This window comes from Mastacembelus armatus, chromosome 5 (assembly GCF_900324485.2).
Source record: "Mastacembelus armatus chromosome 5, fMasArm1.2, whole genome shotgun sequence".
NCBI classification, from domain to species: Eukaryota; Metazoa; Chordata; class Actinopteri; order Synbranchiformes; family Mastacembelidae; genus Mastacembelus; species Mastacembelus armatus.
In genome coordinates, this window is record NC_046637.1 from 9,760,866 (window position 1) to 9,786,523 (window position 25,658).

At 37.8% G+C, this 25,658-nt stretch overlaps 1 protein-coding gene across 2 annotated transcripts; it reads right to left on the reverse strand.

Moving 5' to 3' along the window:
- Positions 1-1,748: 1,748 nt before the first annotated feature.
- LOC113130654 (protein phosphatase 1 regulatory subunit 1A-like) lies at positions 1,749-23,797 on the reverse strand. 2 transcript variants are annotated; one of them, XM_026307444.1, is made up of 8 exons: positions 23,682-23,794; positions 23,404-23,499; positions 14,395-14,455; positions 8,097-8,134; positions 7,886-7,949; positions 6,010-6,192; positions 3,590-3,718; positions 1,749-2,745 (listed from the first exon to the last, which is right to left on the reverse strand). In XM_026307444.1, exons 2-8 carry the CDS (start codon positions 23,482-23,484, stop codon positions 2,666-2,668), a joined length of 636 nt encoding a protein of 211 aa, XP_026163229.1. In that variant the 5' UTR covers positions 23,485-23,499; positions 23,682-23,794; the 3' UTR covers positions 1,749-2,665. The 2 variants fall into 2 exon arrangements, with proteins under 2 accessions (XP_026163229.1, XP_026163228.1); XM_026307443.1 differs by having other exon boundaries at positions 23,404-23,797.
- Between the last annotated feature and the right edge of the window lie 1,861 nt (positions 23,798-25,658).

Consider the following 25,658-nt stretch of genomic DNA (forward strand, 5'->3'; position numbering starts at 1 on the left):
CCAACGCTTTTACTCTCAAGGGATCCCATATTAGGATATTGGCCGCCATATGCTTGCACAGCAGAAATTTGCAAAAGCAATGAAGAGCCTCACAAATATTACTGTACCTTAAAGCAACTGTAAGCGTCTGAAGGTATCGCATGTAGCTTAATTTGATGCAGTATTGCAAAAAAATATTTGTAAAAACCAATCCTATTTATGAAAAATGTATGTTTTTATGCTCCCAGCTCTGAGTGCATTGAATTATTTATTGGCACAGTGCTTATTTTTAGGGTCTAGTTGAAGTGAGCCTAAACACATGACCAATGGTGCAATGCTGTCAAATGCTGAAACTTTAACTTGAGTTAAACTTGAGTTGTTTTGAGAGTTTCCCCCCCAACACACCTCTTTTTCAATGTTTAAACAGGAACTCAGTTTATGGTTCACTTTGACCATTCAAGATGATTATTTTCTAAGAATAACTTTAAATTCATTTGAAAGATAAGAAAATGCCTGATCACCAATTCAAACATTTTATTGTATCAAATTTAGATTACAGATGTAATCATCAATTCAAGTAACACTGGAACAAAGCTCCCTAGATTCAACTCATGTAAAGTACTACAGTATATCACCATTCAAAAACAGAACGAACATTACATGGTCCATAAATACGCTACAGAAGAAAAAAAAAAAAGCTTCCACAGGAATGTGTATCATTTTCTTCCTCATTATGGTCACGTGATCTTTGTTGGAAGCTAATAGTTCATACCATGGCTGATTAATCTGCCAAAGGGACAATATTAAATTAGCTTTAAATTTCTGGTTCTGTTTTTTTTTTTTTTTTTTGGTCACTTGTTTTATTTCTTTCAGACATAATGTGAAGGTTATGGAAGGATTGTCACATAATAATGCTACTTTAGTGGTACGAATAACAGATTCAATGACTAATGACTTTACTGTAAGAATGTAGAGATGACTTCAAAGATGATCTTTTTGTTATACACAAAACTAGAATTAAACATCTGGAATTTAAAATGTTTGTTTTAGTTTGATTCTTCCATCTGAAATAAAACAGTAAAGGTTGTGGCCATGGAAAAAAGTCACTGTACATTTATTGGAATGCAAGAATGTGTTGTACGCCTAGAAATTAAATTAACAAAAAAATAATTTTTGTATTAATAATATTTGGGATATTACCAGAAATTTGTTACTCACCTTCTGGACAGGAACAATCAGTTCACCTTTAGGTAACACTAACTTTATAGTGCATGAAAAACATCAGCTGTTTAATATTATTTTCACTATGTAGAGTTTATTTGCAATTGTAAGTTCTGCAGCAGTGAGAGAATGAAATAACCTCCAACCTTTCAGTACTGCAGAATCTCCATGGTTTGATAGTTTATTACTATAGTTTCTATTAGTGTCACTGTCATTCTAGTTGAGAAATACATATGGTTTATAATCACAAATAAATTGACCAGTTCTGTTAAGAAGTTTAGAAAAGCTAGATTGTTAAATATTATCTTTGTCATACAAAACAGTTATTGTTGTGCTGACTGATACATACTTTTCTTTAAAATAAACTTCTTCATATTCGATAAGAGATTCAAAAGGATTTAGTATTGATAAGTGGATGTGGAACTGGATTTAAATTCATCCCTAGCTGCAATTGACCAGTTCATTAGTTAATTAGCTTGCAAACCCATGTTTGCAGGTGCACTCTCCCTTGGTTAATGTTTGTTTGCTTGCTTTTAACTGCACATTTGCATGCGCATGATGGTCAGCTCGTGTGCTTGCTGTGTGGGAGCCTTGGTTGTGCACATCCTCAGAAATTAGCTCTGCATGTATGAAAGATGCCAGAAACTTGCCTTGACGCACAATCTACAATGTTGCCGCTGCTTGGATCTCAACATACATTATTAAATAATTGTGCAAAAGTGGAATTTCATGAGGAAAATATTTTATTTTTGGCCATGGATGATTAGGCCACCATGTTCCCCTACAGGATATACTTTTTATGAATAATCTAACCATCTTTTTCTTTAGGAACATATTTAAAGATGTCCAAGCTATTAGTCTAAACATATATTTTTGTATTTTGCACTGTCGATTAAACCAGATATTTTATCCACTAGTTTACAATTGAGCATTTAATTAATTGCGATTGCAGAAATGAATTTAAATCCGTGGTTTCAGTCACAGTTCTTTATGAGGTACACATTTATTTTTATTGCTTTGAAATGGAACAATAATTGCAGGAGTCATGGCACATATTTAATAATAGAAACTGTCTAAAAGGCTCACAAATAGAATATTTGTTGCCTTTGAACAGAAAGGAGACATTAAGCATGTGAGTTGTGATAGTTTATGAGAATGATGTGTAAGTGTGACTGGAAAAGACTCTCCCAGTAACTCCCATTCTGTTTCATACTGTATATACAGTAGGCTAGTTCTAGTTGAGTGCAGGGGAAGCAATAGAAAACAAATGCATTAGAATTAAATAACTGTCCCTTTTTTGACACAAAAAAGTGTAGAAACTGGTTCTTGCTCTCAAGGTGGTAACTAAGGCTGGACTGAAATATATAGATGCCCTGATGTTTCTAAAAAGTGGATCTTCAGACACAATCTTCTGTCATTGCTCGCTGAACAGACAGAGCAGCGTTGTGTTGTACAGATGACTGATCTAGTTCTCTTTCTCCTGGTTGCATTTCTTTGTCTTCTCCTCTGCCAGCTGACTTGCACTGGATGCTGCAGCTTTTGTGTCTGAAAAAATATAGACAGAAAAAAAAAAGAATAAGTGATAAGAGAGAGAAGAGGCTGACGAGGGATTTTAATGGTCTGTCACAGCGGCACAATAAATAACTAATTATCTACTTTTTATCGTGTAGAGATGTGGCCTTGTTTGTGTTCATCTGCCCTCGATATCCAATGTACCAACCATATAGAGGTTAACTGTAGCTAGAACCGATCGCTTCAACCTGATTGTAATATCTCCTTTTTCTTCTCTAAATATTTAAAAAGCGGATTCTCAAACTTTATCATTTTGTTACGTTACAGCCAGTACATCAGTCAGGTGGTCAGAACAACACATTTATAGTGAAAGGTCTACAGGAGGGCTTCTGATTGGCTGAACACACATAATCAATCCAGATAATCAGTGGGTAGAACAGGGATAGTTTGAAAACAAGCAGGGGAATTGGTCTCAAGGACTAGGGTTGGCCATTCCTGGCCCAGAGCAACTCTGCACCTTTGTTATATATATAGAAAAAGAAAGAAATATAAAAGGAAATTAAAAAACAATCAACAGTCTATTGCAAAGACAGACCACCCTTGACGTCAGCTCGACCCCTCCAGCACCATGAACAAACAAATGTTTCCATTTTCGTATTTAGCTGCCTCCCAGAGTATCTCAGCCATGGCAGCACTGTGCAGTGTGGATCAAAGCCAATTCACAGATGTTTGTTGACAGGTCATGATTGCATGACACTAAGCCAAGCCTGGTGAACTGTTTAAACTGGTGAAGAGTCCCCTGAGGTGAAGGCCATAAAAGAGATGTGAGAGGGGAAAGATTCCTGCGTGACCATGGCTCTTTTACATCTAATTGTACCTGTTTGTGCATTGCTTTGTTGCGCTGAAGGGTCTGCCATATTAGCAGCGCTGGAACAATCCTCTTTTTCCTTGGAGAGGGGGCACTCAAGTCCACCTGCAGCTTCTAACAGACTCTCTCTTGAGAACTCTGCAGGAGGTAGAGAGACAAATATAGGATGAGATGAAAATAGTGACCGATATACTGCAACTATCCAGACAGAGATGATTCAAATATCCTCTTCATCATTCATTCATCATTTATGGTATGATATGATATTAATTTTTAATTCATGTACACAGAACCAGTTTCATTTCTCTCATAAATCAGTGTCAACCAACATTTAGCCCAGAGTTGTGTGTTATTTACTCATGCTGAGGGAATTAAAAAGGCTGATCTTTAAGTGATTCAATGCTAGGCCAGACAGCTGCTAATGGTCATTGATTTGTTTCCCTCAGCTTTTTTTTTTTTTTCCACTTCCTCGACTGAGAGCTTAATTTGCACCTTCTCTATAAAGTAAGAGAAAAACATGTCATTTTGCAACCCATTTTTTTTTCCATAAAGAATATTTATTTCCCAGTGCCTTTAAACAAAAATAACATTTACAAAATTGTAAGTCTGCACTCATTATGCATTAGTTCTGGGCAATTACTAAATGTGTGCTCACTATGTGCTGTATTCTGTAACCATCTATTCACCTGCTTTTAGAGTGAATTGGATAAAATGCTGACCTGTGTGTTGTTTTTTTTAATTTTTTTTTTGGTCAGTTAATGAAACATATCTGGCATAGGGGGGAGACTGTTTCTGCCACTGAGGCACTGTGAATCATGGAAGTATTTTCATTGAAGGGATAGGTAGTAAGATTTTGGAAGATACATTTATCTGCTGTGTTGCCAAGCACTGGATGCAAATGTCTAACACTCAACCTCACATTCACACCTATAGGCATTTCAGAGTCACCAATTAACCCAACCCCAATCTGTATGTGTTTGGACTGTGGGAGGGAAAAGGTGTTCCTGGAGAAAACCCACACAGACACAGGGAGAACATGCAAACTCCACACAGTAAGACGCCAAGGTCGAGCAGGATTCTTGTTGTGGTGTTGTCATATGGGCAGATTCTTTTCACCTTTTGACAGAACAGTAGTTTCCATTGTACATGTTAAACTAGGCTAATCAGCTGTAGGCTCTAGCTGCATATTCACTGTTCAGACGTGAGAGTGGTGTCAATCTTCCCATCTAACCCTCAACATGAAAGCCAATATTTCCCAAAATACTGAACAGTTCCTTGAAGCCTTTCTTTCTGTGCCCCTCCCCACTGCTTTCACTTATCCTCTGCCCTCTTTTTTCTCCTTAACCCTGTCATGCATTTTCATACATCCCCTCCAGCCATTTCATACTTCCTAGTTCATTGTGCGCTTTATTTTCCCCGTTTGCCTAATTCTGCACCCTTCCCTTATGATAATAAGCTGTATTTGGCTCCATACCTCTTACTTAATATGTTGCAGCTCCTCCATCTCTCAGTCATCCATCTGCTCTCCTCTCATGGTACCACACTATCCATTTTTCAGCAGCCACAGCACTGACCTCTTCTCTGTCATGTCCTATCTTCCAACACTCTCAGACCTTTTTATGTCAGTCTTTTCATTCCTCTTCTCCACCTTCGCTTGCCTTAGACATGTGCTGGCAGATTCGTCTTTATGCTGCTTCATACAATTATTTGTGTTCTTTATACTGTACACATTACCAGGCTCCTTCAAGTTCCTGTAATATCCTGCTATTTCCTTTTAATGCTACTTCTGCCCCAGTTAATTAGAAGGACATATTGTGCTTTTTGTATCCCTGCATTTATTTTACAGCTGTAGTGTGTAGTTAATTTTCAGCCTAAAGTTTTAAATTAAAAAGTATTTTTAGCCTCTAAAATATTACACATTAAAACAAAGGTTCCCAAAAATGAATACATATCTATAAAATGTAGTAGATCTACTTCTTATCTACTTAATTAATCATCTCTCAACTACTGTGATTTATTGTATGATCCTTTGGAGAGTATGACCTAGGGAACCTCTGGACTAAAGTAGCTAACTGTATACAAAGTAGTATACTAACTACTAGTATATAGTAGTTCCACTATATAAGAAGTTTTAATCTGATACTTTTAAGTATATTTTCTGTATGTCTTGGTATACTTTTATGTTGTTGTATTAGTAGTTTTGCTTAAGTAAAAAAAACTGAAGACTTCTTCCATCACTGCTGAAGAGTCATTTGACAAGTGGGAAGTCTGAATTAACAATTTCTCACCCTTATCTATGATCAATAAAGACTGTCTAGAGGAAAATCATGAACTCAGTTTCCTCTGTGTCCAAGTCAACAGTCTTAATTAGTTTTTTTGTTGCTGAGTAAGCAGCTACCACTGCTGTTTTTCACAGTCTTCAAACATACCCTCCATTTGGCAGCGCAGTTTCTCAAAGGCCTCTGCTGTAGCCTCATCGTCATGTGGGAGCTCCTCCCCGGTGGGAACGGAGTCAGGGCTGGGCCGGTCCGACAAGCAGCTCTCTGAGGAGCACTCATCCCCAGCTCCCTGCTGCTGTCTGTACAGGTGGTGCTCTACCAGGAACTGCAGCTCTGGGAGGAGGGAAGTGGATTTTGTGGAGGTGAAAGAGAAGCAGAGAAGAGAAGATAAAAATAAAAAAAAAAGGAGAAAGAAAGTTGCTTAAGAGAAATGAGTTGAAGGGAGAAGGAAGATGTGAGGAGGCAAGAAGTGGATTGGAAGGGAAGATGAAAAAGTAAAAAGCACAAAATCATTGGGGAGATGGATGCAGAAAGAAGACGAGCCAAAAAAAAAAAAAAAATTAAAAAGGGTGGTGTGAGATGAAGAGAACCAATAGGAGAGAAGGAGAGTTATCAACAGTAACAGGAAGAGAGAAAGAAAGACAGTCAGCGTACAGTAGGTGGATATTCAGCAGGAAATTGAGACATTCAAATGAATATTGTAGGTTAAGCATTTTAATAGATTGCCAAGATTTAATTAACAATCTGCACTGTTTGGAGTGAGAGAAACGGTAAGAATACATCAGAGTTGGCAGCTAATTAGTTTAATCATCTTCAACCTTCTTCATCCACGGTTTTATTACTTTTAATTCCCCACAGCAGGAAACTAAAGCACACTGATTATCTCCTGGGTTTTTTCTAAGTGACGTACCCTTTGAGCTGTTTAGCAGAAAAACTAATTGAACAATAATCATCCCATAACTCTAGATTTCACTTATCTTCTAATCAGTGTCACCTGATTCTTAGAAATCATGTTTTGTTGTACCGCATTAACAGTTTACAGGATTTATAGAAACCGTATTCATATTTAATTGTAATTTGACACTTAAAATAGGATTTGCTGTGGTAAAAACAACCTACTGTACAGAAACAGCAAGTGATGGAAAACCTCTCAGGCTGTGTGTGTGTGTGTGTGTCATATGTACACTTATGCATGCTGAAACAGTGTTTTGGTTGCCTTTCTAACATGGTTACTTTGTGAGTGGGATAAATAAAACCGTGGGTGTTCAGTGCAAAAATGCAGTCTAAAGTTTATATAAGGCTCCAGTAGTCTGAGTCAGAAATACAGTAAGTGTAAGGAGTGATTATAGTGACCAGCAATATTTCAGTGTACATATGTGACTGTTTAAAGAAAGATATCTAATGTGAACCTATTTTTTCAACATTTTTCATCTGGCAAACAATGAACTTTTGTATGATTACATTCCTATTGGAGAATAATTTTGATAATACCACTGTTGTTTTATAACCCCTTTGTGTTTTAAATTCCTATATTGACTGCTGCATCATTAATATGACTTTTTTTGTGCTTGTCTGCTGTGCAGCTTCTATTGCTCACCTGGCCGAGATGGGGGGCTCTTTCTGATTACATCTCCTGAGGTTTCTCACATTTCTTTTGTGGACTGTGGCCTGATATTATTGTCTTTACACATTTTTCCTTGCTTTCTTATAGAGGCCACACTGGTTTGGGAACAGTTATTGATGGCTCAGTATTTAAACTGACTTGGTTTTGCATGGCAACATGCAACCTCAGTTGGCTATAATATTAGTCTAGATTAACTAGCTCAGAAATTCTGCCAGAATCAAGTACTAAACCATTCTGTGTTGTTTAGCTTGCACTCATTATTAATGGCCCAACTGGGCTAAAAGGCATGAACCTACTAAAAAAGTAATTTCAGTTATAAACCCCACAAGGCCTGGAGTTTTTTTTTTAAAGCAGAGGTAAAACAAGAATATCTATCAGCAACTAGGCTATCAGAAAGACCACCTTTCATCGTTGGCGTTCCCTTTTGTCCTTTTCTCCGTTGTCGAGGGGAGTTCAACAAAGCTGCCTGTAAAACATCAACATCACATAAGAGCAGGGCAGTCAGCATCAAGATGGGAGTGACTGTTTTTATAGAATGTATGATTTTAAAAAAGAAAAAATACACATAATTCTGTTTCTGTAATCTTATTTCAGTATAACAGAATTAGATTACCTTGTACAACTGGTTTGGGAGACGATCTTCATCTATTTCTGCAAGAAAGAATGCCTGTCAAGCGCTTTACACAATAAAAGTAGAATAAAAGGGGTTTTACTGAAACATACTGAATAAAGACATGTTAAAAAAATTAATTAAGCTTACGTAGTGTGCAGTTTTCATTTCTGGTTATAATAACACTGTTGCTCTGCCCAGTTCGGCACTCTAGCTGGAGTAGCGTGGATATAAATTGACCTCGAGGCAGATGGTTATCTAACACTACAATCACTGCAGTGTGTGTTGCCTAAATTTCTACCAAACATCATGGGCAGAATTATTTTTTTATTCACAACTATCATCTATGAATGAAAAAGGACTCTGGATAATTTTGCCAACAAAGGGATGCTAATCCACTCTTCAGCTTCCTGATACAAAACAGCCGACTGCTGATGGCAGATAAACAGTAAAACATTCTTTATACAAAACCCCTGAAGGGAAATAAGTGTGAAGCAAACTGAGGTGTACTCTGCAGCCAAGCTGATTTATAATACTAAAGGGAGCCAGTGGTGGAAAGTAAGTAGACGTGTGTCGGTATTTTAATTAGGATTTTTTTACTTAACATGAACCTTTTTATAAAACCTGAATCAATTTTGTACAACTTAATATTTAATACTACATTACAGAAATATTGTTCTTGTTTTTATTTCATTACATTTAGTTTGAAGCTGCCTTGCTTTTAAAATTAAGAGTTTAAACTATTAAGTAAAGTAAGTATAACTTGTTTCACTGATCGTCTCTTATATGGACTGTATTCATATCAACAATCCAATCTTATATCATAATGTAATACTGACAAAGCAAATTTTTTGGGCTGCAAAGTTTGACTCATAATGTGCTGTTTTACAGCGTAATAATAGTATTTTGCTTAAGTACATTTATTTACATTATGTACATTTTTGAATACTTCCACCACTGAAATCAGCTACAGTATGTACATTAACACCTGTAGGGATTACATTTGTCATTTGATAGTACATGCAAACATGACACTAATATAATGCCTAATATAAGGACAATGAGACACTTTATTATCTGTAATCACTATGAATACACAGACTATGTGGTCACAATATGAAAGGACTCAAACAGAAAATGAGATGAATGCTGGGCTGTGAACCCATTAAGAGTGATCAATAGTAAGTGTGTTGAACCGACATCCAACTAAGCATTTTACAATGCAACTTTTTTTCTAGGACACCACCTTGTTGCTTGGCAACCTATGCATCCCCAGGGACTGTGTGTGTGTGTGTGTGTGTGTGTGTGTGCGTGCGTGCGTGCCAGAGAGCATGATAAGCATAATATTCTTACTTAAAGTATTCACTGTGCAGTTCAAAATGCCAGGACTGTTCTTGTTTCTTTATTCATCACACACTTTCTTTTTCTCAGCACCAAACACAAACCCAGAAGTGTATTAAAACAAACACACAAAAAACATGGTGCCTGAAACCGAATCTTATTTTTAGCGTGTCCCACAGTTTGAGAAGGATCATACAACCTACATTGATTTTGTTTCAAATCAATCCTGGGATATGGGCCAATTTTAGACTGTCCTTCAAGCCACATGGTAAAAATGGATAAACAGATACTTGACAGACAGTTACTGAACCATGTCATTCTGAGTTTCATCCCATGAGTGCAAGATATAATCCATATTGCAACAGAAACGCTGCCAACACGTTTGCAAAAAGGCACAAAAACTATCATCTTAAAGAAACATTAGTTTAAAACATTTGCCATCACTCCTAAAACACGAAGAGTGGAAGCAATTGAACAAATAAGAGCATTTCAAAAAAAGGAATAGTTTTAAAGAAAATAATACAGAAATATAAGACCACTAGAGAATTTCATATGTACAGGTGCATGCATGTGCGTAGATATATATATATATATATATATGTATCTGCGATATATGAATGAATGCACAAAAACTTGATGCATGTCTGTCCTTTTAAATAGTCTAGTCGCATTGGGTATATAGTCCATATACCCTTCTTGGTTTATAAGGACAAGCGTAATAAAGTCAGGCTTCAAGCTACGCTTTTTTCTTCATAGGTCTCATTAATTGTAATAGTTTAAGTTTATTTATATTACCGTTAGGCACCATTAGCTTCAAATTAATTAGGTGTCCTCTCACTTTGACATTCTATATTTAAAACAGTGAATAGGATAAATAAACTGTAGCTGAAGACTGAATTCTCACAACAGCAAACAGCTTTTATTTGAACAAATGTGATTATTGTTAGTGGTAGAGCTGGTTTAAATATTTGGATGAGGAAATATAAAATATGGCTCACACCTAGTTGATATTCAGATTGCTTTGTCTGCGTATTGAGCCCATCTGTGCTTCCAAAATGAGTGAAAAGGACAATAATAAAGCCTTTCCAGCAGTGATGAGTCTGTCACTGCAGCTCCCAGCTGACTAACTGTCTGACACAAAGCCAGATGAGAACACAGAGGGTCTACTTACTCCACTTTATTCAACCATGCTGCTCAGATTGAGCTGCCTACTGTAGATGGTTTCGGTTTATAGTTGTTGCACTGCATTTGCTGAAAAAAGAACAACAAAGAAAACACTCGCACTGTGTTAAACTAAGGGAAAAGAATTCTACACACAGTGCGGCATTTAAAAGGGTTGTTTTATCTTTGTTCTATTTGAAGTTGTTTACTAGGCAAATTGCATAGAATGTGGGGGAAGCAAAGAAATAGATTTTTGCACAAATAATACAATGTGGCTCCTTGTAGTTTCAAAGAAAGAACCCTTCTTCCTCCACACCCCCCACTTTGCACTAAAGGTATATACGGTATGATGCCGATATTATCTCAACAAGTGGAAAGAATTAAAAATACAAATAATGTTACTATTTGTTACTTTCATTAGGGAATGTTAAAATTCAGTCTGGAAATCACAGCTTAAAACAAATACTATCAAAATATTTCGCCCATGATGATAATTTGGAAATTACTCTAAGGTAAGAGAAACATTTTAATCATAGGTTATAATTAAAGAAGAAAATATAGGCTGCCACTAAAATAGCAAAACAATGAACTAATATACCCTGAGGCCTTTTCAGTTACCTTCCCAGTTTGTAAAATACATTTGAAAAGCAAAGCAGAACCTTTGCTCTACAGGTTCATGTGATTGGAAGCTTTCAGGTTGGAGCTCATTAGCTCATCTCACTTAAACACTACATAAAGTGATTGTTTTATGGGGAAATGGGTTTATATCTCCTTTCAAAGCACAATAGTGTACCGTTGTTGAAATGTTCAGAAAAAAAATCACTAAAAACACTGCTCAAGGAAACACAAACCACCAAAACAGAAGTTAATAATAAAGAAGTTTTATCTACTCTAATAAGTTTATATATTTGTTTTGCTTTGTTTTCTATCTCACTCAAGTTGTCTCTATGTCTCTCTCTCTCTAGGAACCAGTAGAGACATGAATTCACCCAAAAAGCCAGCCTCCTTTTCAGAGAAGATACAAATCAGACTCACTCTTTCCATATAGTTTCTGCTTCCTCATTATTTAGCCTGTCTCTCAGTTGTCGTATATCTGTGGCTGCTCCGCTGATGCGCTATTGGGGTTTATGGTGCACAGGCCAGCGCAATCTGCAGAGCATTAAATAATGCAGGGCTTCATCTGATGTGGGGCACACCATTACTGCACCAGCACCGCTCCTCTCCCTCATCATCATATCTATTCCTCCCCATCCCCCTCCTCTCCAGCGCATCCCCGTTCTGACGCACACAACCGGAACTTTCTGGGTCTCTGATTGTGTCTGATTTGACTTCTGTCTTCGCTAGTCTGTCAGTCTCTCTCAGGCTCTAATTTTGTTTTTTTTAAACTGTACCTTGAATCTATCCATGACATGGCTGTCTTTCTCAGGATTTCTAATTTTGAAGACACACACAGCGAGGAGCAAGGCAGTGGGAGATATATAAGCTCATCAAAATTAAAGAGGCACACACAGCTCTTCTACCATACAAATTACATTATTTCCAAAAATAGTTTTGGCCTTATTGCCAGGCAGGATATCCAAAAATAAATAAATAAATAAAAACAGCATGAGCTTCACAAGTATGAACCCACAGTCCAGTCAGTGGATCTATGAAGCTGTAATCCACACTGTAAAGAAAACTAAACTGTTCAATAGGCTAGATAAGCTAAAGTAGGCCCTAACTTACATATGAGAGAACAACAGATGTAAATTCATAGAACAAATGAGATATGGGTCAGTCAGGTCACAGAAAGAACTGGTTTACATGCTTCAAAATATAATTTATAGAATTAAATCAAGTCCTATTTTCACCTCCCACATGAAGAATACAACTCTGTAGCCATCTGGGCTACGTACTGACAGTAGATCATTTAATTTAAGCCCACTAGCATACATATTCAACATAAGCTACCGATTTCCTAAACTATGTGAGACTGTGTAGCATTTAGATCAACACAGGTGTTCGACCTATTTACACACTAGCACAGTGTAGTAAAATGAGACCTAAGCAATCCCAATTCAAACTCCTTATTAACCTCAAGACATACGCTACTACGTTAATTTCATATTAAAATTCAATTCAAGCAACTTTTATTTTTATAGAACATTCTGGTCTATTTCAATTGTGAAAGTTGGAAGCACATAAATGCCCACATAAGAGCACAATATACATATGATCTAATGAATACCAATCTCTTTTCTTTTATGCTTTCTCTCTTTCGTCTTGTTTCTCTACATTCCCTCTTTTCCTCACAAATGATTTCTCCCCAAGCCACTTCACAGCCTCTGAAGCTTCTGTTTTTTTGCTTCTTGTCTCTGATCTACTGAGCAAGGAGGATTGTTGAAGGTTTTCTCTGCTCTTTTTATTCCTACATCAAGGTTGACTGTAAGACACTCCACATGCTCAGTGTCCAATTACTGAATCAAACACACAAAAAAAAAAAAACAAGGCACATGTCATCACGCACACACGCACACACACACACACATACAGAATCACAATAAGCAAACAGATCATAGGCAACGACACAGACATTTAATTATCCCCAATTATAACGACTGTGGTTTAGTTAAAGATAAAGTAATAAAAAAAAAACACCCAAAAAACAATAATGTCAGCTCTCAGTGATAAACTGCAACAACCGCAGTCTGTGCTGGTATCCTCAAAGACACATCAGCTTTCATTTATTCATACAAAACAGAGAACACCACCCTCTGTTTTCTCACCTAGAGAAAATGACTCTCTACGCCCTTTATTCCCAACTGATCATCTCTTAATTCTACATTTCACACTCACACACCAATGTACAGCCAAAGACAGGAGTCCATTTATGACTCAGAGCAGGATAGCTCTCTGGAGGAGCATGGTTGTGTTTGATCGTTAAGATCCCACGAGGAGACACACGCACGCACACACACATACACACACACGGCTGTTTTTGTTGCTCACATGCAGCAGGAAGAATCATTTGGTGCATAATGGAGTTGAGATGCAACATAACACCAATGAAAATCAGAAATAAAAATGTCTTGACTATTGTTAAACATATTGTAATAATAGTACTTTGTTAGTGTGTTGGCCTAGTGTGTGTTTGAGAGGGTCAAAACTGACTACATCATATTTTTGGGGACTTATTTTTTGGCAGCAAAACAACTGGTTTAGCATTTATTTTAGTAGTGGGACATTCAGGCTAGGTTTTGTCGAGGGTTAGCCGAGCCGAGGTTTGCCAGCCCACAATGCAATTTCATCTGTGTCAAGCACTATAATTAAATTGGCTAGTGATGATTTATTTTTTGCAATCTGTTGACTTTATCAATTATAGATTAAATAACTTGTTGTAAAATCCTGTCTCATAGTATTATTACTCAACCATTACTGCAGCAGGACATCTTGGATTGCATTTTATGTCTTGCCACTGTATGAAACAACACAGCCTCTTGCTTTGTAGAAAGAAGTTACTAATCTTCAGCTTTCTTTCATCATTTGGCTACTTGTGTTTCTTGTCTCTCCAAATATCTTTTTAACAACGTCACCATGTCTCAACATGTCTCCCAGATCTCAACAATGAAAATTCTAAGTGCAGTCACCAAAAATAATGATACAATGTAAAATATAAGACTTATATTTCTAAACTAGAAATATAAGACTGAAGCCGTATTAATCATAATTATCTAGAAGTTTGTGGTCAGCATCAAAACGGTGTCCTCACAAGTGACAAACATAGTCTGTGTATGTGTGTGTTTGTATTTAAGCGCCTTACCAGGTGATGATTGATCACTGGATGCCACTAAAGTGGCAGGTGTGGGTCTACGTCTTCTGATCTGAAAAAGTAGAACAGTGTCATACTATAGTGAGGCCTCAATCCTTTAGAAAAAAACATGTAATCTTACAAGTGTTTTCTGGCATCAAAATAAAGCACAAAAGCACATTATGATACTTTTGAGTTAAGAATCACCTTCAAACTATTGCTTAAACAGCGTTTTTGGAAATATTTTAAGATTGAAGTGTTTTGAAATGATTCATCTCAAGCACTGTTTTGCTCTCTAATGGGTTATAATGGTTGGTTGTTTGTCTCTATGTGGGCCTGTGATGAACTGGTGACCTGTCCCGGGTGCACCCCTGCCTTTCACCCAAAGAGAGCTGGGATAGGCTCCAGCAGATACCTGTGATCCTAAATAAGAATAAGAGGGTATAGATGGATGGATGAAAATTAGCATCCATTGTCACTCAGGGCTCTGGCATTCCATAGCAGACCTCTGTGATCCATATTTTGGTGTGGGTGTCTTAGGCTTTGAAGATGGCAGAGCTGAGTGGATCTCAGTGTTGGATTCCACAGTGAAATATGCAAGACAGCATGCTGCCACTTACTTATTTCTTGGCTCATGACATCAACTGTGGCAGATATAGAGCATTGCGGGACAATTCAAGAGAGGATATGCACGTTTCACTGAGCTGCTCAGGAGTTAGCATTCAAATCCATAGTGAGAAAGTTCTGCCTGTGGCTATAAAGACTAAAGATTCAGTGTGTAGCTTTGTTATTTTTACCAGAGAACAGGCCATCATGTCCATATAACCACCGGTTGATGACAACAGTTATGTCATAAATGTCTGACAACAGAAATGTCAGAATTCAGTGTCATTTAAGAACGCTGGATAAGGTAAATATCACATATATTTGATTATAAATTAAACTCTAATGGAAATAAGAAGAACTACAGTATTGGAACTATGAACAGCAGCAGCCCTTTTAAATCATTTTGTGTATATACAACAAAATGAATGTCACAGTGATCTTCAGATCAAACTCTGCGCCAGAATTTTCTGTACAGGTGCATTTTTCCCAATTCTAAACGTTGTCCTTTAAAATTGGAAACACGTTGTTTTACCCACTTCTAGCCCTATTCCTAGTCCCACGCTTAACCCTGACCCAGACCCAAACCCAAACCCTAACCTTCCTTTAATAACAGATGCAGTTTTCACTTGATGCCTTGCTACACATGAGTCTAATCACCACCTTTTAGAGATGTTGAATACTCTAAAATATTTTTTAATCTCCATGCTGAGAGATACTGTTAGGAGCCTAATACGAACTGAGCAGTACAGAAACTCTCAGAAGAAATCAGTATTGTATTTTGGCCTCCAAAGCTTTTACAACCCAAGATTTTTTTGTGTAAAGCACAGTGATTAATTTTCAGTTGCCTCCAAGTTCGGTGATTACTTTTCCATTTTATTTTCACACTCACGCACATGCACACCCATACACAAATGCACATCCTACACATAGCTGACAGGGTTGCTGACTAATGCTGGAAGTCGTGTGAGCTCCTTTTCTAAAGGCTGCTTGTGCACATAGAAAGCAATGGTAACTTTAGTCTATGCAGTGCTGCATTACAACCTATTGTACCTCACATACATATTGTACCTCACTTTTTAAAGAGCTAAAACTCTTATCCGTCTTTTTATTGAAGATGCATTTGAAGTTGAAATCTAAAAAGTGGAAGAGAAAAATAGAAACTGAACCACTGCCCTTAAATAACAGTTACAGTTTGCAGGTTTGACTTTGAGAATTTGTTTCTGCTTAATAAAAACACGAGAAACGGTTAAATAATCCAAAATGGTAAAGCCTAAAAACATCACTTAAACTCATGATCTTTTCTTTATCTTAAGAGGATCATGCACTTTATATTTAATATTTTGTCTGTTCAATAGTAAGTCTCACTACATTTATAGCATGTCACAGTATACACAGGTACAAAAATTGATTAGTTTAACGATATTAATAATATGAAATGATATGAAATACAGATGTTACTGCAGAAATAATGAGCAGTAATGAAAAATGAGCCATCAGTATTATCTCAGCAGCACGGTCTAATTGGGTATTCAGATTTGAAGAGCATTCATTACCTTTCAACTCACAGCAATGGAGTACAGGAAAGTGGTGTGAATACGAAGAGGCATTGAGTGAATTTTCTCTTCTTTAACAGGCAGGCAGAGATATTTTAATGCTTTGTACAGTTTTCCAAGAAAACTGCTGACCTCATATCCTGAGACACGTAGCAACCATTCAGAATTACCTCAATCTCACACTGCTACCTCATCTTTCAGCTTGTGTTTTTTCCTTTTCAGTATCTCTAATGGTGATATCACAGAGAAATGGTCTTACAAATACATTTATAAGCATCTTGATGAAATCATAAAATCCGATGCAATGAAACTACAAGATCCTCAGATCCTTGTCACAGGCCAGGCTTAGATTTAATCACAGCCCATAGCTCGCATATTTAACAGGCAGACTGTGATCCAGACTGAAATACAATTTCATTCAGGCCCACATTTAATAGTCACCAGTAGCATCTGAGTTATCTGAGTTACAAGCTTGAATTAAAAAAGTGAAAAATGTTAAAGACTAACTGATACGATAAAAGTCAAACTGTGAAAACTCCATTTCATTTCAGTACCCTCATAAAATTGTATTGATTTTACCTGGGGATGCCCCATGAAACCCCCACACTTCATTTGTAAGGCAACAACAGCCATTTAGAAGAGTGTTAAAATTAGACTCTTTTCAAACATGCCATCCCCAGAGATCAGAGATGAGAACCTTAAAACTTCATCAGCTGATAATTTATGCTTGTGTGTGTTTTATTGCAATAAAGCAAGTAGAGACTGTGGCTGTGTAGAACTGATTATACCCAGAGTCATTGTCATTCACCTCACCCAGCAGAGCAAACTCCCTCATCCTTTGCTCAGACAAATGCCACTGCTTACTGGACAGACTCACCCCTGAAACTAGCATGCCTGCCTTTCAACCCACAGTCCATTTAAAATGCTGTTCTGTCACTTCTTACAACGAACAAACAGCCTTTGAAATTGATGGGTGGGCAGGAAAGCTGTGCATGTCTGATTTTTGTTGTGCGGGGGCAGTGGACAAAATACCCTCACTGGAAAATGTAAGTCAGGCCAAGAGACACTAGACCCCAGTGCTGTATGTGCAAAAACAGAAATAATTGCAAAAATCACGGTTAAACGGGTTATAAATAATGTTTTTGTTTGCTGAAAAGTAGCTTATAGAAAATGAAATGTACAATATCCTGCTGTGAATCCTGCACATACTTTAACTTTAACTATGAAATCTAAAAGGACCTAGATGCAATTTGGGAGGGGTACGGCTATTGTTCAGGTTTTATTGCTTGAAACCTGAGTTTCCTTGAGAGGTCTTTAACACAAAATAACCAAATAATTTACAAATCAGACAGAGGTAGAAAAAAGTTCAAAATTTACTTCATACAGTACTGAGATGGAAAGCCTGTAGTTCATTGAGTTTGAGGAAATCAACAGTACTTTCTGTTATCTCTATTCTATCTGACCTTCAGCAGAACATTGAGTTTGCACCAGTCAGCACCCCGAAACAGAAAAAAATGGCATTTACACCCAGTACATTTCTGCAGAAATAAAGGATGAAGAAAACTTTTCCCAAACCTTGCTACTGGGTGGGACAGGGTACTACCAACCTGTCAGGGAATCATAGGCCAAACTAGTCCAAGAGAGAGAGATTCCTCAACCTTCATCCTGTCATTTGTAGGATGATCAAACTAAAATCTGCACTCATCTGCCACAGTCTCCCCAACTGTGCTCTCATTTCTATCTGAATAGAAAGGATTACTCACAGAACTTTGAAAGCCCACATCACTGACTACTTTACCTCCCTTTATGTCTATTCTTCACTGCTTGGCCTTCCTCTCACTTTCCATCAATCTGTGTTCCCCCATGAGCAATCCATCCATCATTTTCTCTCTAATTGACTCATATAAAACAGCTGCAGATGGGGAGCAGGGGCTTAGATGCAGTACACACGAAAAAGTCATTTGTTCCCTGGAAAAAAAATACTTTTTTTTTCTGAGAATCATAAAGGTAAATGCCAGCAGTTCATCAGACCATGCAACTGGTCCATTCAATTTGTCTTGGACGTTATCTTAGGACTTTTACTGCAGCAGGTATGAATCTGTATAACTACACATAGCTCATTTGTCTGTCAAAAAGTAGGAAAAAACATGATCAAATGTTTAGAGGAACTGGAGACAGATTTATTATTCAAAATTTATAGTAACTTTTCAAACATTAGTAACTTTTTAAGCATTACCCTACATTTTAAGAACATTCAGGACAAGCTATATAGTATGGGGCACATGCTACTCAGTCAGTATGCTAGTGGTGGACACGGCTAGTATTAGCAAGTAAGCTAATGACATGCTCCATTGGTCTTGGAAGCCATGCTGGGTTAGTAATGTATAGGTAGTAGAGTACTTAGCAACCTAAAATTAACAGATAAACACACGGTTTAGATCCATGTTTCTGTCTGTACACAGATGAAAAAAAAAAAAAAAAAAAGAAGCCACCCTTAAATTTCTTTAAATGCCACTAGAATCATATGTGTGTTGCTTGAATAAAGCCAACACTTGAAAGGACTGCTCCTATAAATTTACTATGCAATCAATGAAGAGTGATCATTGCTTGGGGAGGTTTAGATAACAGATATTTTCTGCTTAATATGTCTTGATTGCCTTAATGCAGACGAGATCTCCTGGGTGTGATGATAATAGAAAACTGCAATCAGACCTTTTTCTTTCTTAAGGAAATATAGATTAAGCATGTGCACAGGAAAAAAGAGAGATAGTCTTGCACACCGTCCAAGTAGTCAATATTAGTGAATACACTGCCTCAGCCCTGGCATGTCTGTAATAAAACCACAAAATGTCACAATTCACCAAGGAATATAATGCCTTCATTCATGAATGTATTTTTCCCAAGTAGGCTTAAGTGCTCCTCATTCAAATGGTAGAGGTAATGAATGAGCTGAGATTGAATATCAACCATCTGACCAGGAGCTTAGATGAGCTTAGCCTGAAGACTTGAAAAAAGATGGAAACAGGTAGCGTGGCTCAATCAAGGAAATAAAATCTAGTACTCTGATGAAAACGGCTACGAAGCTCATGTGGTTTTCTGGTTCAGCGTTTTCTGCAACATAACATGATGTCATCCAATGAAGTGCTGTGTTGGCCAATCAAATGCATTCATTCATCAATTATCTATATCTGCTTATTCCTAATTAGGGTCACAGGGATCTGCTGGAGCCTATCCCAGCTCTCTTTGGGTGAAAGGCAGGGGTACACCCTGGACAGGTCACCAGTCCATCACTGGGCCACATAGAGACACAGAGAGACAAACAACCACACACACTCCCACTCACTCATATTGGCAGGACCTTCTTGTTGTGAGGCTACAGTGCTAACCACTAAGCACCATGCTACCCATGGCGCAATCAAGGAAATTAAATCTAGTACTCTGATGAAACAGCTACAAAGCTCATGTAGGGCAGGTGGTTTTTGTGTTGAACCTGGTTCGACGTTTTCTGCAACATAACATGATGTGGTGATGATATGATGTCTAAGTCTTAGTGAGAATATGAATAATCGTATTTCCCAAAGTATCAAATTATTATTTGTAATAGTCAAGCAGTTGTGTAATATACAGTACGTAATATATTACAGTAATATTAAACATTAGAAACATAACATGTTTGCTTCAATCAAGTACAGTCAGTTTGTATTCTGAAGTAAGCTCTAATGTAAGGTTATGCTCAGGGTGGCACACACTATCTGTGAGTGGATAAGAGGATTGTGAGTGTGTGCTTTTGTTGTGAGGGTCAGACCTCAGGGAGGCTGTTCTGACTGGCATGCAGTTCTCCACGGAGGCTGATTCACCATGCTGGAAGGTGTCAGGTTGCAGAGATTACTGAACCATGGGTGAAGCTCCCCTGGTGTGACATTCAGAAGCATGCTCGCAAACACAAGCACATACACACATTTCCTTTATTTGTTTTTGTCTTTTTCTGGCCTGTCTGTCTTGGTCAGCTGTCTCTCACACACACAGACAGACACACGCACAGACAGACACAGAGACTCTCGAGAAGCGAAATGTCATGAACGCTCAGTGTCCACTCACAGTGGTCTCAAAGTAAATACAACATGTACCCTAAAAGTCCCACTGGCCATCAGCCAACCCTGGTCATACGTGTTAAGGCTGAGAGGTATAAGAACTCTCTTGAGTCTTCACTGGAAAAGTAAACTGAATTCACAGATAAAAGGAAGTCTGTCTGCTGGTGTAACGAAGAAGTGCTTGAGGTAAAGGTAAAATAAATACAGACGGTAGACAGTTACTCTGTGACACCCAGACAGAAACAAAACTGAGACATGGTCAGCTTTAGTAACATCTGTACCTTTCATAGAGTACACACACACGCACACACATACACACACACACACACCAATTTCCAGGGTTCCTAATAAAGCTTCTTAATATAAGCACCAACATAATTAACCACACACCAACACAGATTAATAGGTTTAAGACAAGAATAATCCAAACCTTTGCCATCTACTTGCAGCTTCATTAACTTTATATTCCTGAAGATTTCAGGCAGGTTTATTTGGAAATACTCATGTTGCTAATACAATGTGTAGTGTAATACTACAGTAAAGATGTGTTACTCAGCCACTTTGTCAAAAATACAGCAAAAATGGTTCAAATTCACATAGATTCACAAGGTAAAAACTAGTTCATTTGTGCAGATCTAAAACTGATCCACTGTGAAAAAATGTACAAAATCTTGTTTTTTAGATGTATTTTTCCACATGTGCTGTCAGAGCTAACCTTGGCAAAGTATACACTTTGTTCATGTAACTACTTCACATTAAATACATTAAAGTGTACAAAAACATGTCTGTGTAGGTTTGTGTCAGCGAAGACTTTCTGTACCGGTTCTTTGGAAGAGCGCTGTAGCTTTTTCTTCTTATCTCTCAGCCCTGTTAAGGCTGTTAAGGAGCAAAACTTCTCAAGGTAACTTTGATGACACTGAGGAACTGTAAGTGTAGTCTCAAGGGCATTTAGTCTCAGTGTCGTCTGCTACTGTTCAAACTGCAGCTATGATATTTGGAGGTTATGGTACATTATTCCAATCCACTGGAACCCCTTAACTACACACAGGTGATCTCGATTTGACTTTTAAAACCTCTTTCACCACAGTCCTTCAGTCATGTCATAAATAGCAGAGGTGAAGTTAATGTTACCAGTCACAGCATTATGTTTAGGTAAACTAGTTGGGTTTGGTTATTGTAATTGGAGGCAAACAAGTATGTTCTGCCTTGAATAATTGCTATTAATTTACATCAATTTGAAAATATGTTTTCACTTGAACATTTAGGTTTGTTGTTAAAGTCATGTTAAAGGGACGAGTGTTTTCTATAGGCAGTGCAACATGGACTGGGATGTTACACCAACAGTTAAAGTATTAGAAGACAAATCTAATTTCTATTTTGTATAAAACTATAAACTATAGTAAAGAATGTGGAAATGATTTGTGCATTAAAGCTCATCTCCTTTCTGCCAGGATGTAATTTACTTCTCATCAGTGTAAGCAATCTTGTAGAGCCAAAGAGGAGATTTCATTCAGAGGTCGACAATACTGGGAAATAGCATTAAATGCAATCCTGACTATGAAAAGGCTGCAGGTTTTCTGTTATTGGGTCTTTTTGCCGTATAAACCATTTGCATATGTAACAAGCGCATATCACACCGAAATCTCACTGAAATTAATGTACGCTCCAACAGAGATAGAAATGATTTGCATACAGGTCCTCAAATAACAGTTGCTCTAAGTGAGCTGGATCCTAGCCTTGACTCTATTTCAAATCAAGTCAATGACATGTCCTCTGGAGAACACACTCGTACACATACACAACATAACCTCTAGTTTTTCTCTGAGTCTCAGAGTCACAGTGCAACAGCAGAAAGAGAGAGAAGGAAATTGAGGAACACAAAGAGAGAGAGAGAGAGAGACAGACTGTTGGTAGTCAAACTCATAAATCTTTGCTGGTTTTACTCATTTATTATGAATAGGCTGTCCTGTTATATTTATAAAAATGAGAAAATGGGACACATCTTTTCACTATACTCTCTACACACACATCGACTGTACCCAGTGGATTATTTTGGTTGCGAACAGGAGTTTTTTGCTGTTGTGTCATAAAGTCATGTTACCCTAAAATGAGAGATTATGGGACTTTTTGCATCTTCCACTAGTGCTGACTTGCTTTAAACCAAGCCATGTCATGCACGTACACACTAATGATATATCTGAGATAGATGTGAAGGACATATCACGATTCTAAGAAATACTGATTTCTATATTGTATGTATACAGCTTTATTTGTATGACTTCTGTCAGTATAGCACTGCTGTACAGTAGATGCAGAGACTCAAACCAAAACAACATTAAACTATCTATATACCCATACTGCAATACCCCTTTGAAACACTGCTGAGCCACCAAGTGAAAACCTCCGAAGCTGTGAGTAAAATCTATCTTAAATTCATCATGATCACTTCAGCACTGCATCCAAAACACACTGCCTGCTAATGAGCTGCATGGGAGTCATAAGACACTGAAACTGTGGTTACTTTAAAGCAGCAATTTGTTGTCAGCCTATACTGTGCCACAGCACACTGCACCTGCTTGCTTTAATAACCAGAACACGTACTACAGTTATTTGGAAAAGTATGCACTCCTATTTCATCTTATGCTTTTTTTCCAAAATGATCTTGTTAATGGTCCAATTATGTCACTAGTACGAAAAGAAACTCTTAAAAGCCTGAAAGTCTTGATTCGCTCACAGCACCTCGTCCTTGAGTCTGTTCTTTTCCTCCTTACCTGTTCAGCTGCCTCTGGGTCCAGGTGGGTGTCCAGTAGGGGGACGGTGAACTGGATCTTCCTGGGGCTCCCGGTTTCCATGGTGGCACTGTCTGTCTGAGAGGAGGACAAGACAAAGGAGGAGGAGGGGATGATCCAAAGAGGAAATCCGTACAAAAGAAGGAGAGTAAAGAGCTCAGTGAAGGTGGCAGAAAAAGAAAATAAGTGTGCTCTGGTCTGCTTTAGCACAGGAAAAAATAAACCAATTATTTTAGTTTCTGTCTGCCTATTTTATTTACTTTTATCTTTTAACACACTTTTTCCCAGATTATCTTGCTTTATGGCACCCTATTTCTATTCTACCCTGTTTTATTTATCCTCAGCATCTGCTGGTGCCTCTGCTCTGGTTTCTCTCTCCTTCCTCTCAGTCTCTCCCCGCTCTCAGCGCTGAGGCAAGGGCATTCTGAGCTAGAAACACCTCTCCTTCACTCTCATTCGCTGTGCTGCCTCTGTTCCAGGCTAAGACCCACCCTCTCTTCACATTTCTTTTTGTCTGTATTGGATGTGTGAGATCAGGGCTGTTCTGCAGCAGCCACTGTACAGATGGGAGAGTGAGGACGAGAAAGACATGACACTCTCTCTCTCTCTCTCTCTCTCTCTCTCTCGGATGGGTAGAAAAGATGCATCATCCAGGTCCTGTATGAAGAAAAAGTATTTTTAAAATCACCTACCTACACATGCTTAAATATAGAATGTGTATGTGAAATACCTACACAGTATTTGAAGTACCACTCACACATAGCTATAGAAAATGTAAATAAACCTCTAACAATATTTAATACAATAGTGCATTTCAACTGTGAGTCACACACAAATATGTTTTTATAAATAATTACTACTTTATGAGAATCACTACAGAAGTTATGATATATAAGGGACACATAATGACAATTTTGAACCCCAACTCCAGATAAAGCTGTAAAGCTGTATTACCTGAGCTTATCTGACCAAGCTTATCCTTGCTGCCGCCTGGCCAGCACTCTCTTTATTGATCGTCTGTAGCCTGAGTGTCCCTGCCTCACACGTCTACTGGGCCCTGATACCTGACACCAGCCAAGAAGCATATGGCTGGTGTTTCAGTGTGGTGTATTTTGTCAAGGCCATTTATTTTTTTATACAGAAACATTTTATTTTAACCTGTTTTCACATTTTGCCTATATGTGCTATTTCACTGTTGAAAAATGGGGAAACAGTCCCCAGTGGAAACTGAACTAAAGATGAAGCAACCACATGGCGGATGGCGCGCGCGCGCGCACACACACACACACACACACTAGGCGATTATGCCATAGGCCTATATTTGTGGCTTTTACAGAAAATGGATATTTTTATATTTTACCTGAAACCTTTGATTAAGAAGAAACTGGATGGGGTGGAAGAGTAAGCTGAAAAAAGAAGGGATAAGGCAAGTCATTGGACCTGAAGAAGCCAATTCTGTATTAAATTATACCTGTAAATAAGTACAAATAACATCAGAAACCTTTATTTCAGCCATTAGGCCGATCTGTTACACCAGTGCACACAGTCCATACAGTAAAAACACATGTTCTTTGTCCTGTTGCTGACGATGTTAGAGTGACAACAATTAGAAAAAGCTGTCACTGTAATAAGGGCTTTTCTCAAATACCTCTGTCACAGCAGAGAAATGTGTTAATAAAATGTCACATGCTTTCTGTGTGAGTCTGTGTGTGTGTGTGTAAGACAGAGCTGACAACAGCTGGCGCACAGTCTCCTGTTTACAGGAGAGGAAAACATTGGTTGTACTGTAATTGCACATTTTCATTGTACATTCCCCTTTGGCATTAAACTACTTCTTCTTCTATGGATATATGAATGGGAAACAAAGAATGCCTGACATGATATGAAACAATCTAAAAGAAAGTCAAAAACAGAGCATCATGATAATCATAATTTAAAGTAAATCAGCTACAATAAATTAAGCAAAATGTTCCTTTATATGTTCCGGCTTTATATGTTCCGTTATATTTGTTTTGCAATAATAATGGATGAGACCTCTCTGGCTCTCTTCCAAGATGATGACAATCAGGGAGAGTGGGAGTGGAGGGTTGAGAAAAGGTCAGAAACCATAAATAGATACAAACTATATGGACAAAGTATTCATCAAAACGGCAAGTGCAGCTCATAACTCTACTTGACAATGACCTTGATATTGATCTGTCTCAGTCTGTTTCTATCTCCTCATCCTTGTCTCTCTG

Excerpts from the sequence above, each read along its gene's own strand:
- LOC113130654 (XM_026307443.1), bottom strand. The coding sequence starts at position 23,484 with ATGGAAACCGGGAGCCCCAGGAAGATCCAGTTCACCGTCCCCCTACTG. Across the intron at positions 8,135-14,394 it reads CAGTGATCAATCATCACCTG|AAATAGATGAAGATCGTCTC; the intron begins GTAAGGCGCTTA and ends TCTTTCTTGCAG. Across the intron at positions 2,746-3,589 it reads ACAAAGCAATGCACAAACAG|ACACAAAAGCTGCAGCATCC; the intron begins GTACAATTAGAT and ends ATATTTTTTCAG.